This window comes from Alosa pseudoharengus, unplaced genomic scaffold, assembly GCF_046254945.1.
Source record: "Alosa pseudoharengus isolate Yale_2024_CS ecotype anadromous, Long Island Sound unplaced genomic scaffold, YU_APseudo_1.1 YU_APseudo_1.1_scf_1, whole genome shotgun sequence".
Taxonomy (NCBI): domain Eukaryota; kingdom Metazoa; phylum Chordata; class Actinopteri; order Clupeiformes; family Clupeidae; genus Alosa; species Alosa pseudoharengus.
The window spans coordinates 56,047,054-56,060,111 of record NW_027468564.1 but is presented as its reverse complement, the minus strand read 5'-3'; the positions used below and the strand labels follow the sequence as shown (position 1 = coordinate 56,060,111).

Sequence of the window (13,058 nt, the reverse complement as noted above, 5' to 3'; positions counted from 1 at the left end):
GGAGTGGATTGGGGGGGGCTGTGAGGAGAGGAGTGGATTGGGGGGGGCTGTGAGGAGAGGAGTGGGGGGGGGGGGGCTGTGAGGAGAGGAGTGGGGGGGGGGGGGGGGGGGCTGTGGGGTCTTGGCTCATCCTGTGGGAGAGAGCAGAGCAGTGGGATCGGTCAACAGCCCAGGCAGAGCAGAGCCGAGCAGAGCAGAGCAGAGCCGAGCAGAGCAGAGCCGCCAAGCCGGAATGTCACCGTGTCTGGTTTGGCCACAGCCCAGTGTCCATCGGCCTCGCAGTCATAAAGCTTAGAGTGTCCCACCGTCTTAATAACACTGCGCTGTGGACTCCAATGTGTGCTTTAAGCCCCTGTAGTAGGATGACATCATCTTGTGTGTGTGTGTGTGTGTGTGTGTGTGTGTGTGTGCTGCCGTGCTACTCTCACACTTCCCTGAAGCAACCCCCCTTCCCTCCCTCCCCCACCGCTCCCAAGAATTGTAGAACGTTCCAGGCACAATTGGTTAGCGTGTGGAATGTGCCGTGCGGTGAAATAGCCCTGATCAAACACGAGTCTGCAGCCACATTTCACCGAGGAGTGCAGCGTAGTGCAGAGCTCTGCGTGAATCTCCGCAAACAGCCAAGCGGCTTGGAAAGGCCCCATTAGCAAAGAGACACATTTAGAGACGCGGGGAGCACAAAATAGAAGCGGTGGTGGGAAGGGCAGAGGAGGCAGCACAGGAAACAATGCTGCTATTCCTGTGCACATAGTAGAGTGTGTGACTCGGTAGGTGGGAGCGCACTGCTGTGCACGTCGCCGGCAAGCGCCACGATAAATTTGGAAGAGCGGCCAGTGAAGGAGAGCGCCTGTGGGCCTCGCGTTCCCAGGCGGAGTTCCGCTCCGCTCCACTCCACTGTCCTCTCCTCCCTCCCAGCCATTTCCCTCCATCTCTCCCTTCTCTTTTCTTTCATCTCTCTCTTTCTCTCTCTCTCTCTCTCTCTCTCTCTCTCTCTCTGAACGTTGCCGTGTGATCTGAGGCACGCTGCTTCCCACTGCGGCCGCCGCCATGACTCATCTTGGCTGACAGGAAACCAGCAAGCCAATCATTAGAGAAAGGGAGATAGGAAAACATTCTCATCTCTCTTTCTTTCTTTCTTTCTTTCTTTCTTTCTTTCTTTTTCTCTTCTCTTTCTTTCTTTCTTTCTTTCTTTCTCTCTCTCTCTCTCTCTCTCTCTCTCTCGGCTCTAATGTGGATGTTTCGAACACGCGCTAGCTAGTTCATTAAACGGACGATGATGTATGAGATGTACATTATCAAAGCCATTATTGCCACATGTATATGCCACCCTTGTTTTTGCTGTGTGTGACGTTCTGACCAACTGAGTCCAATTGAAAATCCATTATAGGATCCACCTTTCATGATGCTACCAGACGGTTTATTGTGTGTGTGTGTGTGTGTGTGTGTTTGTGAGAGAGAGAGTACTGAAATGCATAGTGTTGTTACTCTGTCATCAGCTGAGCCAGTGCATAGTGCTGGATGAGTAGAAGCAGCCCTGCTAATCAGCGTGTGTGTGTGTGTGTGTGTATGTGTGTGTGTGTGTGTGTGTGTGTATGTGTGTGTGCCTCTTCACTTGGTGGGCCTCCATGGCACCCTCAGCTCCCCCTCACAGCGCTCAAATAGAATTTAATTTCCTGTGCCGGAATTTCAAAGCGCCTGCTCGCCGCAGTCACATAAAGAGCGCTACTCTTCTCATTTGTGAACCTGACATAATCTATAATTCATACACGTGTTCCCCCACTTTTAGCCTCCCGCAAAATTGTCATGGAGAATTTGTTAAGCTTTCAGCCTTCTTTATAAGAGGTTTTTTAATATATTATGTGACTTGAAGTGGCTGTTGTAATCCTAGGGTAAAGGAACTGCTTGCTCGCTGCAGCCGTCAAGATAGGTTCTGTCATCCTGGGCTTGCGTGCTACTACATTGCCCTCTTGTGGTCATGAGGAGAATCACAGTGTTTTTAACTGTTCAGTCAGGTTTCCATCAGCATTGTGATGTTCACTAAGTGGTTGGATTACACAAGAAGATGCATTTCAACTAAATGTCGAGCAGCTCTTGAGCTAACTGTCGTTCGACTTTTCATGCTTAGTTTAGTTTCTGTGATATCACTCTGGGCTTGGCACCTCTCTCCATTCACTCAAGCTGTGTGTACATTTTCATCTAGTTAAAAGTCAGCTTTCCTTGATCATTCTCATTGGCTTGTTGGCAAGAGCATTTGGCTTCATTGACATGGCAAAAGTGCCCATCTCTCCCCACTGTCCCAAGTTCACATTTCCATCTTTTTAAAAGAATATTTTCTTTGACATTATACCCATTGACTTGCTGGCCAGAAGGTTTGGCTTCAGCTTCTGCCAAATGCACTTAAAAAGGGTCCTTTAAAATGGCATATTTATGGATCAGGTCAGGTTCAAAATGTGAATGTCATTTCCTTGCCATATTGCCTAACTGAGATTATTTTTGTTCTTTTTACAGTTGAGAATATTGCGCACTGCGAGTTTGCCTACTTGCGTGATCTGCTAATCAGGTAATTGGCTCATTTCCCTGAGTAACTCGTTAATGTTTTTGGTTGGTTTAGATTTTTTGCATAGTGTTCATTATCTCATAATTGGCACTTGGTGCTCTTTTTGTTTACTACATTTTGTTTATTTTTATCCAGGACCCACATGCAGAACTTAAAGGACATCACCAGCAGCATCCATTATGAGATGTACCGGGTTCGTCGGCTCAACGAAAACAACACACAACCCAACGGTCAGCCTGCCCTGCAGGCCAATGGTGTCCCGGGTCCTGAGGTGCTGTCCCACGAGATGTAGACATCCGTCTGTTAGCCTGTCCACCTATCCCGAAAACCCGACGAAGCCCTCTTCTGGCCAACTGTCCACTGTCTCAGCCAGATCTCCCTCACGTCCCCTAACAATGCACTCCAGGGAGGCTGTGGACTCCCCATACAAAACAGTCATGTTCTTCCACATTTAAAAACGTCATTTAATCATATCTTAAGTGTTTCAATCAGAAGTATTTTTTTTGGGGCCTCGTTATCTGTTCCTCGTATGTGTGCCATTTAATTTTCCTCCAGAAGTTAAGAGCAAACCCCTTGGTCCCTTACTTTGTCTTGTATAATAAATGTGTGTCTCAGTCTCTGGACCTTTTGTCTTATTTCCATCCATGTCCATTATGGCTGAAGCCCTGATGGAAATTTGTACAAGGGAGTGCCAACCACTTACACATGTAGTGTTACCAGTGCCACTCTTATTGTCCGTCCGTCATTGCCAATTTAATGTTTACAAACACAGAGTGATTAAGAAGTGATATGATATCAGTCTGACAGCTGACAGAAAATTAACTGTTATATTGAGAGGTTAAAAGAGTAAAGTGCAACTGTGGCAAGGTTATTGCTAGAGTACAACCATGTGGTCCAAGACATGTATATCCTGTACCAAACAGTATATATAAATACAGTATATAATATATATTCCCAAAAATATCAACCTCACAGTTTGCACATGATTCTTTTTTCTTTTTTTTTATAAAGTAGGATCTGAGTCTGTAGTTGTTCAGTGCTGTGCTGTGTGGCAGTGTGTGGTCTAGTGTTGGCAGAAACAGACTCCTCTGCTCTGTCCGTTACAGATGAGTGTGGAGCTGCCACGATCCCCCCCCCCCCCCTTTTTTTCTGTTGTGGTTTCCTCTGCCCATGATACCCATCCCTCTATGTTGTGTTTGTGTTGTTGTTACTGATCTTGTTATTATTGATGTGTAGGTTGTTTTTGAGGACTGTGGGCATAATACATATTGGACTATTAATTCCCCTTTGCCTACTGTACTCCATGTAAACCAAATAAATGTTCTTTTTGTTCTTAAGAGAAACAGGTATATAGAATTGATTTATGATTTAATAAATATTTATACGTCATTGTATTAGATTCAAATGTATGCCCACATTTGTTGGTGGCATCCCTTAAAAAATCTCTCTCTCTCACACACACAAACCAAAGCCGACGCATACTGTACATGTGGTATACATGCACACATCCCATCATACTGTACTAGTTAGAGTTTGTGGGTGTTGCTATCTTTTTGTACCTCGCCTCGTGCTGTTCCATTATTTATGTCTGACAGTAGCATCCCTGGCTTGATCTGCAGCTCATTTGTTATTGAATTCATTTTTATGTAAACATAGAAAACAGAGCCTTTAATCTCCTAGATGCATGGGGTAAAGCACACAGACATGCTCACAACCAGGCAGACAGAACAGCGACTTGAAAATGAAATGACACGACCACACATTTCACTCATGTCACTCAAAACAAGTTAGTCCTTTTTTCTGAATGAGGTTGTTAAAAATCCTGTGTTCATTTCACACATTGTCATGTCAAACCTGTAGGCTAGCCTATGCTATTATAGCCTTTAGAGAATCCCTGTTTACGCTTTTAAAGTTGTCATTGAATGCTATCACATCATCAACATAAAGTCATATTTTGAAGGTAAAAGAACATATGTCTCCTGTTTAATGTTGTATAGTCTACATATTGTGATATTTGTTCTGACATACAGTAATACAACATATCTTTGATATGTTATTATACAAAGAAATAAAGATGGCTATTTTATTGTTATTTTAACTTTGCAGAATTATCTTCGATATATTTTTTGAAAATAAAATATAAATGCCTAAATTGTTTCAATCAATTTAGGTGTTACAGGTGAAAACCATACAAAACAGACAGATATTCATTGGTCTATACTGTAGGCCTACATAACTTGCTGTGAGCCTATAGGTTACAAGCTACAAGTTAGGTACAAGCAATTTTATCTCATATTGATGGAAATATTCATACAAATTTGTATACACTGCTAATAAGGAGGCTTTTGTTACATCTAATTTATATGTTGCATTGTAAAAATGTAGGGTAAGTTCATCAGAACTGAATAAAAATTTAGCCTACCGTAAAAACCAAGGATTCTAGAACAGAGCTCTGGATTGATCCATTGACCTTAGAACGCTTTTTAATTATGACGCTGTCTAACCATTATTTCTGTCTGGAGAATGGAAGCATGTCCGTGCCAGTCAGTCCCGCGGTTTATTTATTGTCTTGTTTTGAAATTAGCTAGTTAACTGATTACCAAAAATGGACGTAGATTTAATGTTGAGTGATATAAAATCTGATCCTCTAGAATTACCTGACTCCGTACAGCTAGTGTTGCAGACTATAGAGTCGGCAAAGCTGACACGAGCCAAAGCGGTAAGTTACTTTCTTTCCAAACGAAAAAACAAACAAACATGTAGGCCTATTTGTTTCCAAAAAATAATTTCACTGGGATATCAGTTTAACACTAAAATATATTTTATGTATAACTCACTGTGGTTAGCCTATGTTGGTAGGCCTACATCTTTATAAGCGAGTTGAATACAAAGTGCTGGACAAATGTCCAAATATTTCAGCATCAAAAGGAATGTTGCTAGCCTGGGAATACCCATACGAACCTTTGGTCTGCGTGCTAATCAGGCTACAGTAGAATGGTGCAGGGTATGTTCAGGAATCGATGCCTTGGGATTTTGCTGAAATTGACAGAAAGTGCATTTGATTGTGGACTCTATTGCTCTATAATGAGTCTAAACTAGTTTTCATTAATTTGTTTCACAGTCAGTTATGGGAGTGCATTTTGATATTCCAGGAGGTGGCTGGCAGACTTGAGGTCATCCTCAATAGCGTGAACAGTGCTGTACAGCGCCTTCATCTAGCCGCTGTGGTACAGGCCGAGGAGGAGGCCGACCATGAAGACGACGAAGACGCGCCGCACAAGGACATGAGCAAGAGGCGCGAGCTTGCGCGCTCCTTCATTAAAGCCTTCTTTCTTTCCAACTTTGATAAGACAGAGCACCTGAGCACCGTCCTCCATTGGCTCCAGGACACTGGTGAGTGTGGCCTATTTACTGTATAAGGTGGAGCCCTCCATGAACACTCCTACCTACTGCTCTTTGACATCAATTTCAAAAGCGGCAGCTTGCCACTTTTCAGGTGAAGTCCTCAGTATGCTAAATTAATGTGATTTAGCCACTAGCTCACTTTTTGAAGGTCGTTTGATGGTTCGAATTGGTATCCTGCAGCAGTGGATCATTTGCAGCATTTAGCCCATAGTGAAGGAGCTGCCTTGACCCAACCAGCCTTCTCTTTTTTCCATAATGATCTCGAAGTCGAGGACCTGGCTGAGGCTCAGCAGGATGAGTATAATTTGGCAGACATCACACAGAAGTGGGTGGAAGAGATGGAGGAAAAGGTTGAGGAGTCATTGTTAGATGTAGAGACACGCATTCAGCGCCTGCATCAGCTTTCTAGGCAGATTTTAACAGCTGACGCCAACAAGAACAAGACAAAAGGTAAGAACTATAATGACAGGTACAGGCTACTGCTTTAACTGGAGAGGTAGCCTAACTCTCTCTTAGAATGTGAAATTCTAAAAACAAAAAACATTAATGAGCATCTGTTGAGCTGTTGAGCTGAGAAGAAATAATAAAACACCAAGTTGTACTTTACCATACCTAGACTTTACATCCAGTCATTAAGGCCCTTGGTGCATTTTTAATTTGCTACAGGCTATTGTTGGATGAATAATAAATGTTGGATATATTGTTGGATTTGATCTTAAATGACTCTTGTACAATAAATAAATGTACGCAGATAAAGATGGTGTTTGGCGCTGGTGGAGAGAGGCTAAGGTCAACACCAAAATGATTCTGAGGATTCAGCAGTTCCAGCCTCCGTCTGTGGAGGAGTTGCTGGATGATGACGCCCAGGCAGCCGAGAGCACCGACAACCTGTGCTTCATGTTCAGAGACATGGCAAAGTTCCTGTCGTGCAAGAAAGCGATGGGCATGGCCTTCAGCTTCGGACAAGCTGGCCTCCAGAACATGTGTGCGGCCCTTGCGGAGCGTACGCGGGAAACGGAGCGGCTCCGCGAGGAGCTGGAGTGCCTGAAGGCCTCGAATGCCCAGGAGGAGTCGGTCAAGCACGTGGACACGAGCGAACAGCTGTACATCTCACGACTGAAGACGGACCTGAACAGCAGGAACAGGAACATCTCCCAGATGAAGTTGCAGATATCTGGCCTGAAGCAAGACAACGCCTCCCTTGTGCTGGAGGTCAAGAAGCTTCAGCAAGGGGCCCCCGTTTTCATACCAGTCCAGCAGCCCTATCTGACAGCGACCCCCTCTCTGACCCCCTCTCCAAAGGCCTCTGTCGTCTCTGTGATGCAATATGAGGAGGAGAAGGAGGAGGAGGAAGAGGAGGAGAGCGAACCTGAACCAGAAACTCAGGCTAGTTCTGTTGAAGAGCCAGCGCTACTAGCTGGGGAAACAGAGGTTGTGCGTCACGTGTCAGAGGTGAGGGTGTCAATTCGATCCGCCACTCCCGAGGAGCGCCCCGCGACTCCTGAGATCAAACTGCCAGAGCCGCCTGCTCCAAAGGTCACTCCTGTCATCGCTCTTCCAGAGAAAAGAAATGCAATTACACAAACACCTTCTCAGTCGTCTCTCCCCGCTGGCGCTGAGGAGCTGCCCTCTGTGACGGCTGTCCCTGGGCCAGAGGTGAGTCTGGAGGCTCTGCCTGTTCGCAGCTCCTCTTCCGTCCGCTCCTTTGATGCTGAAATGGAAGACGTGGAGTCTAATCCTGAGTCGCCTCAGCCCAAAGTGGACAAAGACCCACAGCCCAGGAAGAGCCCAGTGTTTCGGGTGAAGCCGGCCCCTACGCCGTCCTTCAAAACACCATCTCCCGTAGTCCACTTCTTGGAAGAGGACCTGGAGCGCTACATGGAGGACTTAATGGGGGATGGGGAGAGCGTCCAGAAGGAAATGGCCGCGATGAGGTACCGCCTGAGTGTGGAAGCACAGAGAACCAATCTGAAGCTGCTGCGTCAGGCAGCCCAAAGTGAAGCTCTTCCCTCCAAGCTCTACCAAATGGCAAAGCACACCATCAAGCGCTCGCTCAACGCTGCCGATCTGCGTCTGTCCTGCCTCATGAGGAAATATATTGCCTATAAAGCACTGATGCAAGTTAGGTAAGCAGCTTGGTTATGAAACATTGGTAATGGAAGTGTGTTCAATTAAGACTGTTTAGCATTCAACAGATTATTCCTACCTTGTATTTTAGCAGAGCTGTTTTGTTTTCATAAAGGTTGGGGTTTGGGAGACTGCTTGATGTTTAGTTTGAGATGTTTTGGATGACATTACTCATGAAAACTGTTTTGTAAGATGTGTTTTATCATTTGTACACATTTGTACTCACTGACCCAGGCACAACCTAAATGTCCAGTTGCAGTGTGCCCGGGAGTGCAACGACGGCCTGGCACTGAGCGATACGTACATTTTCCTCTCCAAACTGGAGAAGTACGAGCGCGCGGTGATGAACCGCTTTAGCATCAGACGGGCTGCCGCTGAAGAGGACCGCTTCATGCACCTCACACGCACCACCTGCCTCTTTAAACAGGTACAAATAGGAACCATTACTCTCCAGCAGTGAAAGGGTTGGGCAGGTACTTCTAGACCCTCCTGGAGGGCATTTGTAAAAACAGCATTTGTTATAGCCACTGTACTATATAACAATTGCCAGTTTTGCCATGCCAATTGATTTGGTTTATAGCATGAAAGCACGACAACTTTGTTGACAGATTGACTTTGCACTTTGCCTAGCATTTAAATTAGCGCCCTTAATGTTAGAAGTACATGTAGGTTAAACTATATAAGTCCTGAAAAACAGTTCATGTGTGCAAATACAAACGTACATGATATGTGATGATAAATAATATTTAACATTATTTTGACATTATAATATGACTATTGCATTTTGATCAGTACCAGTATTCTTGGAAGGCCTTTGGAAATCTCTAACAAAAAGCTACTCCTACTTGCCTCAGATCCGAGAGGATTGTGGGGTGCGTGTGATCCTGCCGTACCCCAGCAGCTGTGACTGCCAGGGAAAGCCTGCTCTGTCCATCAGCTCCCACAAGCTGGTGGTGGCCCCGAGGCCGCCCTCACGCTCACGCTCACGCCTGCAGCGGCCGCCCACTGCCCCCGCCCGCATGCTGCACCAGCGGTCAGAGGAGGGCCACCGCATCATGTTCAGGTAGAAGGGAGCGAGCTCTCGTCATAAAGGCCTACTGAGTCTGCTATTGGTATGGTCTGTGTTGTGTTGTGCAAGATCAAGTGCAAGGCCTGAATGATGGGCTGTGTAATCATGTTGAACTCATTTTACATGTTTGATCACCATAATTGGAAAGTGTGTTTAGGGTTTGTATATCTGCATGTATTTTTAGTGGCTTTTTTGCTGCTTTCCTAGCTTTAATCATCATACATGCAAATTATAGAGACAATCTTGATAGAAATCCAACTCTTGGCTCCAGGATTGTCACCCAAAGCACATGGCCAAATGCCTCTATTTTATTCTTTGATCTCAAAACACGAACATTACATTACAGCATGATGGTTTGGGCTTTGGGGGTTTTCTCAGTAATTAAAAGGCCCAGTTGGACGCTAACGAGTGGCCTGTGCCCTGCCCGTTGCAGCCCGTGGCCCAGGAGCCCGGCGCAGAGCGAGCCCGAGGCCAGGCCCGTGTGGGACATGAGGAGCGCGCTGCACAACATGGAGCTCGCCCGCAAGACCCCCGTGCCCCCCGCCACCGCGCCCATCCTGCCACGCCTGCTGGAGATGGACATCACCCAGAGGAGAGTCCAGGCTCTCCGCATGGCACAGTGCAAGTGAGCAGAATGCACACACACACACACACACACACACACACACACACACACACACACACACACACACACACACTTTCATTGAGCCTCAAAACTCAGGACAAAAGCCTTCCTTGGGCATGCAATTAGCGAATATGACAAGGTCACAAGCCAGTTAATAACATCTGGTCATGAAATGGGTTCAAACATGTCTCAAGGTTTTAAAAAGGTTCCAACTTGATCACTTATTCACTATCTCACTTTACCTTTGTCTATCTGTTAAAGAGGAATTGTATTAGGCACAGTTTGAAAATGAGCCTGGTGTTGAGCTCATGTTCTGTTGTGCACCAGGGTGGTAGGTGCAGCCCCACAGTTGCTGTCCACGGGAGATGCACGAGTGACCTGAGCCGTCCTAACAGTGAGTGCAGACCCAACTCAATAAAGAGTATCCTATTCTCCAACTCACGTCTCTGCTGTTGAATTCAGATCAAGTGTGCTCAACTACCTAATACAGTAAGTTCACTGAAGTATGCGAAGAAACATGAAGAAAATGCAGAGCAGACAGCTCTCCTTAAAAATAAAATAAAAATACAGACAATAGATATGGTTATTGGCAAATAACAAATAAAAACGAAGGTAAGCTATGTCTCAAACCAAATATGTACGCCAAAGGAAAATGACCTCATCAATATGTTAGAATTGAAAAATTATTCCCACTAAACATTAGACATCTGATGGACATGCAGATCATGTCTTTATTGCGTCCCTCGGTCCAAGACCAATTCTGGAAGACTACAAGACGTGCAAACTAGGTCTGCTATTTTGACGTCTAACCATGAGCCCATTTGGACGTCAATAGGACTATGTAACCTATTTTGGACGTTATACAGAGGTCCTGTGGATGTCAATACTAATACTTCTAAGTCACATTTGTGTTTTATTGTGTTGTGTCTTGTTATCCACTCACTATGGACACACCTCTGGTAACTAGGCCTGTTCCAGCTGTGAAAAAGAGGCATATGCTAACATCATAATTATGTACTGAATCATTTAGAGCTGACATACAATATAAGATTTTAATTTCTTTTTTCTTTTTTTGCTGAGTTTGTAGACACAAAACAGATTATTTTGTCCAGTTCTTGAGCAACTGCAGAGGGAAATGAGTGTATAAGCAGGACAACACAGATCAGACGAGCGCTGGGTTTCATTTCAGCTGGCAGTGTGTCTGTAGGGCGTCCAGCACGCGCCGGCCCAGTGGAGTCCAGTGGTGCGTGCGGAGCTGCCGCAGCTCTTTGTTATCGTGAGGCGGAGCCGCGGACGGCGGATTTGTTCAGAAAATGGCGCCTCCCTCCATCTCACCCCCTCACCCTTTTGTGGCAACATTGGCATTCAGTCTCGCCTTTTCTCAACCATTCGTCCAGTCCAGTCCTCCTTCTGTCTCTGAGAAAGAGAGAGAAACATAGACAGAGAGAGAACGAGGCGAGAGAGGGGGAGAGAGTGATTATGAGCAGTGTAGGAGCCCCCCCCCCCTTCTCCCTTTTTATTTGCAAATGCTCCGCTTTTGTAACCCTACATAATTAAATTAATGTGCCGCTCAGAGGAGCTGTACACCCAGAGAGAAGGGCTCTGCGTTCCAGGGCACAGTGATGTCTGCGTAGTTAGGATGCTACGCTGAACATGAAAAACTGTGCTGACAGCAGAGGACGTCCCCTCCATGTTCTACACTGTGTCTTGTCTACTAAAGCCCTGTGATGAAGCCCAGTCACAACGGCTCCTGAAGCGTGACAGGCTCAGCTCCACTTTAATCACCCATTTTTACTCCAATGTAATTTAAGCTCACATGCTCAACCTCACAGCCATACTCCATCACTGTGTGTCCCTGTGCATCACTACTTTATTATTTACTTTAAGGCTGAACTTTGACTTGTTTTTGTAGACACTTCAAGGAATTGGACAAGCTTATGTCTTTCTTAAGCAAATATTATAAGTATTCTCTATTCATGGGATGTATGTAAGGCAATTGTGCTTAAAGTGGTCATTTTAAGATAATTGCATCCATGTCATTTCTTTGTGCTGTTTTTCCACCAGCTCTCTCTGGCACAGTGTACTTCCACTCAGTTGGATGTTTCAGCATGCGCATGGTGGATTGAGTGCAAGAGTGAAATGCTCTCCTCCCATGTTCACCGTCACTGTGAGGTGTTCGCAGGGCAGCGTTTCGCCCGCTCCGTGCCAACGCGTGCCAGCGTCCTCTTGTGCCAGCCAGCCAGCCACCCATCTCTCCCCAGTCTCCCGAGAGGTAGAGTGCGCAGAAGGAAGTCTCGCAGTCGAGCGTCTCTCACACCCCCCCCCCCCCCCCCCGTCTAACGTCTGCGAAAAAAAACCCCCAGCCCAAACGGTCCAGACCAAACAAAAGATCGTCATCCCTCCTCCCCAGAACCCGCGAGGGTGTCGCTGCATCTGCCCACAGTCTCCACAACAAGGTAATTTGTCGCTAATTAATTGCGCTTTGTTAAATGGCTTTCGCATTTAAAAAAAAAAAAAAAAAAATGTGCATGGAATCGCCCCCACCACCCGCTTACACTCGTCCACCCCCGACCCCCCTCCCACCTCCGGCTCGTTTGGTTAATTAGCCGAGCGGAATCTGTGTTTTTGGTATTTTCTGTCATCTGCGTCCCTGTGTTTGTGTGTTTGTTAGATCGCTTTGGAGGAGATAAAAAACCGGCGGTGGTGTGGTGTTGCGTTCGCCGCCCCGTGCGCTGCCCTCCGCCAGGCTGTGTGTCCCCCGACGCGTCCTTGTTTGTTGTTGATCTGTGTTCATTTGTGGCATCCATCTGTTCGTTTGCGTAATTTTTTATTTTCCTCGTTTGCTCACAGAGCCCTCCCTCCCGCCATCTCCCATAAAAACACTCACACACACTTGCACATTCGCACACACATGCTCTCTCTCTCTCTCACACACACACACACACATTTCCACCTCCCCTGTCTGTTCACACGTCAACACAACTCGCCTCTGTTTGTCTGCTGGCTTGTAGCCAACCCCTTAGACAGTGGGTGGAGGTGTGTGTGTGTGTGAGTGAGTGAGTGTGTGTGTAAGGGGTGTGACTGCTGCCCAGCCCATATGCAAATTAGCCTCATTTTGATTAAAAGACAGCTGCAAATTTAATTAAAGTCAGCGAAAGGAAAAGAGAGGAGACAGAGAGACACACACACACACACACACACACACACGTGCGCGACATGCTTCTCTGGAGGGGGCGATTTGCTTGTATCAGTGTTGTTCAGTGCTTGTAGTGGGA

The 13,058-nt window shown here is 46.1% G+C and overlaps 1 protein-coding gene across 5 annotated transcripts in view; it reads left to right on the top strand.

Moving 5' to 3' along the window:
• Positions 1 to 3,956, top strand: part of septin9b (septin 9b) — a 61,637-nt gene extending 57,681 nt beyond the window's left edge. For all 5 annotated transcript variants that reach the window (XM_076294050.1, XM_076294041.1, XM_076294059.1 and 2 more), the window contains 2 exons: positions 2,509 to 2,560; positions 2,693 to 3,956. In XM_076294050.1, the coding sequence (XP_076150165.1) occupies positions 2,509 to 2,560; positions 2,693 to 2,849 (209 nt within the window). In that variant the 3' untranslated portion in view covers positions 2,850 to 3,956. The remainder of the gene's footprint in view (positions 1 to 2,508; positions 2,561 to 2,692) is intronic.
• Positions 3,957 to 13,058: the final 9,102 nt, after the last annotated feature.